The sequence below is a fragment of the Elaeis guineensis genome, chromosome 4 (genome assembly GCF_000442705.2).
Source record: "Elaeis guineensis isolate ETL-2024a chromosome 4, EG11, whole genome shotgun sequence".
Taxonomy (NCBI): Eukaryota; Viridiplantae; Streptophyta; class Magnoliopsida; order Arecales; family Arecaceae; genus Elaeis; species Elaeis guineensis.
The window spans coordinates 11,492,285-11,496,051 of NC_025996.2; the positions used below are offsets into that span (position 1 = coordinate 11,492,285).

General features: G+C 38.6%; 1 protein-coding gene across 1 annotated transcript; it reads right to left on the reverse strand.

Moving 5' to 3' along the window:
* Positions 1-943, reverse strand: LOC105037741 (uncharacterized). The gene is made up of 3 exons (XM_010913371.4): positions 620-943; positions 495-539; positions 1-387 (listed from the first exon to the last, which is right to left on the reverse strand). Exons 1-3 carry the CDS (start codon positions 879-881, stop codon positions 260-262), a joined length of 435 nt encoding a protein of 144 aa, XP_010911673.2. The 5' UTR covers positions 882-943; the 3' UTR covers positions 1-259.
* Positions 944-3,767: the final 2,824 nt, after the last annotated feature.

The following is a 3,767-nucleotide window of genomic DNA, read 5'->3' on the forward strand; positions in this document are numbered from 1 at the left end:
GAAACTAAAATGGATATTTATTTAAGCGAAAAAATAGAAAAAAAAGGACATATTTTTCTTTTCTTTTTCCAAAATAATAGAGAATTTATCATATTAACAGTGAATTAATCCACCGCAAGTGCCAATCAATGCAACCGACGCCCATACAAAGTATACAGCAAAGCAAACCCCCTCTACCTCAGCACGGTCCAACCACGTGCCACGATAGGAGCACTCACGTGCGGAGCGCCTGCCGAGCGCCGTCGCACGTGCGCGGCCATTAGAACAACCTGCCTAGCTTCCGGTGCCGGAGCTTCCTCGCCTCCTTCAGCCCCCGATGGCTCCGAATAGCCGCCACGCCGCCGATCCCCGCCCCGATATTTCGCCCGATCTCCGTCGCCGATTCCGCTACAAAACGACAAAGAAATTAAAAGAAAAGTTAGCCGAAAATAAGGAAAAAGTGAAGAAACCGGTATCCGATAGAGGATCGCAAGGTCCTATGACCGGCATTGTACCGTTGTCGAACAGAAGACGGGCGTCGCCGCCGAGCTTTTCCAATTCTGGCAAGAAATAGCCAAAAGCGGTGAAAAAAAGACAGAGAAGAGAGGAGATTTTCCTTGTGAATAAAGCTAGACGAAACCTTTGGGTGTGGGGTCGTGGGAGATGAGGTAGAGGAGAAGCAAACAGAGAACGGTGAGGAGAGGGATGAGATGGATGGATCTCTCCGTCCTGGAGCTCGATCGGATCAGCTTCTCCGCCTTGATCTGCTCCTCCTCCTCCGCCGCCGCCGCCGCCGCTCCCGCTCCAGGGGCGCTCCTCCGCCTCTCCTCCTTGTCCCCCCCGCCGGCTACTCCGTTCATTTGGAGCTTCGCGCCCGGCGACCCGAGCGACTGCCGCTGCATGCTGTTCTCCAGACTACACCGAGGGGCAGAGAGCGAGAAAGAGAGGGGTCGGAGACGCGTTTGTTTCTGTCTTGGTGATGAAGGGTATAAAAAGGAGGGGATTTTTTTTTTAATATTCCTTTTTTTTTTAAAGAATAAAATGAGAAATAAAACGGCTAGTTTACCTCGGGAAGAGATTTGCTTAGCTGGAATTTTGAGGATGGTTATTTAATTAAGTATTGCCGTTTAATTTGGCGAATAGGTGCTAATTCGGGCAAATATCGGGGTGGATTTGAGTTTGACTGGATTCCGTCCAAGTGAAGCTTCGATTAGACTCGGAGATGACGCGGACGACGTAAGGATGTTATGCTCCTGGGGTTCGCATAGAGCGTTGATGGGTGGATGGACGGTGGTGATGACGTATTCGATTTGGTAATAAATCATGCCTTGCAAAAGAAGTATCGCGTCCTCGAAAAAGGATAAACACGCTATCTTTATCACAAAATTAAGGGGAAGGCAGCGCGATTTAAAACGCAGGATGCTCTGAAGCAGATGCCCTTTCGAGGGATTATTCGGATTAGCTACTGGGACAAAACAGCGATGCACCAGAGTATTCGAACCTGGAAAGGTTGTGAGTCCCACCTATGTTGCTTTAAGACCCTTTGATCTGATGTCATACTGCAGTTTTTGAGGTTTATGCAAAACTTCGTTATATATCTTTCTTTTCTTTTGAAAAATAAAACTACATAAGTTTATCAAAAAAATAAAATAAAATTACATAAACATATCTACATTTACTTGTTTGTATATCAGTTTAAATTATAAGAAGAAAGCATTTGATATTCTGATTTACCATGAGTAATGCTGTAATTATAAGAGAAGATTAGTGTAACTTATAAATTTGTTATCAAATATGATTGTCCGATTGATCATAAAGCTGCCAACTTAATGATTGTGAGCCGGATGAATTTTTGTTGCTATGAACATTTTTCTTTAGCAATTGCGTGATGCATTGTTATTAACTAAGTAGGTAGTCAATAGACTTTAATTAGACACTTAAGTTTTTAAGTAAAATCTGAAAAAATGACTTGGACAAAATGAAGACACCCAACCAATAGGACAGCACCTTAATTAGTCCACTCTTTACCAAAAAAAAAAAAAAAATCCACAACATCATAGTAATGTATGATTTACGCTTTCATTTTGCAGCTTGTACTATACAAAATGATTTATTTAATCAATGATCCAAGACAATAATGGATAATTTTAGTTTCCTGTGAATAATTTATATGGCATGCTACTCATTGCACCTCAAACGTAAGAGAAATCCATGAGGCTCAATGAACCAAATTGGAGAAATATGTGAAATCCTATCCTTCCTAAATGTTAAAGAAGACATGGGGATAACGCTTAATTGTGTGGGAATTGCTCCTTTAATGTGAATGTGTACTTGTTTGCAGAGGCCTTTTATTTCTTGCTTTTGGGTCGCGTAGGTGGCTGTGAGCTGTGGGGTCTCTGCAATCCCCGGGTACTCGAACATTTTAATTTAGCTCCATTGTTGTGAAGGTCATTTGTGGCAAGCGGTAGAAATTTGAAACTAGAGCACATGGACGTCCTCTGACCTCCAAACTTGGGTAGTGCCACCATGGGGCTAAGCTCAATCTAAGCTACTATCTTTAAAAAATGAGTAATTTTTTATACATCATTTGTGGTATAGAAAATTTACCATAGAGTGCATCATTTTTTTTAATTGGATCATATAGTTATCATTTTCTGACGCACATTTAATGTCTGCAAGTTAGTATTTTCATTTAAAAATTTTGTATGACGAAAATATTCTTCATGACTTCTTGATATCTTGTATGATTTTCTGTCATATGATTTCTTGTGAATATATATGACTTCCTGTCATATGACTTTTTGTAAATATATATGACTTTCTGTGAACATATATAACTTTCTGTGGATATATATGACTTTCTGTCAACGTATATGATTTCTTATGAACATATATAACTTTTTGTGAACATATATATTCACAGGAAGTCATGTAAACATATATGACTTTCTGTGAATATATATATATTCACAGAAAGTCATATATATTTATAGAAAGTCACAGAAAGTCATATATATCCATAAGAAATCACTTACAGAAAATCATATAAGGATTTTTTGTGAAGGGATGTTATAATTTTGGATAGGGATATTTTTGTTATATAAAATTTTTAAACGAAAACACCAACCTGCAAGCATTAAATATACGTCAGAAAGTGGTGGCTATATAGTCCAATTGGAGAAGCGATGCACTCGACATCAGATTTTCTACACTGCAGGCGATGCACAAAGAATTACTCTTAGAAGATAGCCACAAGGAATTATGTAGTAGTATAGTGATGTGCTTTGGACAAGCATGGAAAAAAAACTTATGAGAAGCACACAAAAATAAGAAAAAGATAAATTTATAAAGTAGTTTTTCTAACATCCAAGAAAATTAATCTCAATAATAGGTCAATAAAAATCAATTAATCTGCTAATCACGGTGAGAGGTTGACTTCTACTAACTTCAAGTATCGTGAAAAGAGCAAAAGATGAAAGGGAAATGTATCTCCTAAGAAAGATATCTTGAATCACTTTCAATAATTTAACACCCGATTAGGATGGCCACATAATGTTTCATAGGTAGATGCCAATTGCATCTTTTGAAATGTTCACCTCGTATTGCTTGGAAAAGATAGAACTTGTCTTTAGGCGCACTAATAGATAGACCATTGTCCCAACTTCATTTTTGTTTGCAAAATATTATTAAAAATATGAGAAGAGCTATAAGATGTACCATTGTATCAGTTGCTTGACGTTCCTTGAACCTATTTGGTTTAGGTGCGACGATTTGTAATTAGCAACAAT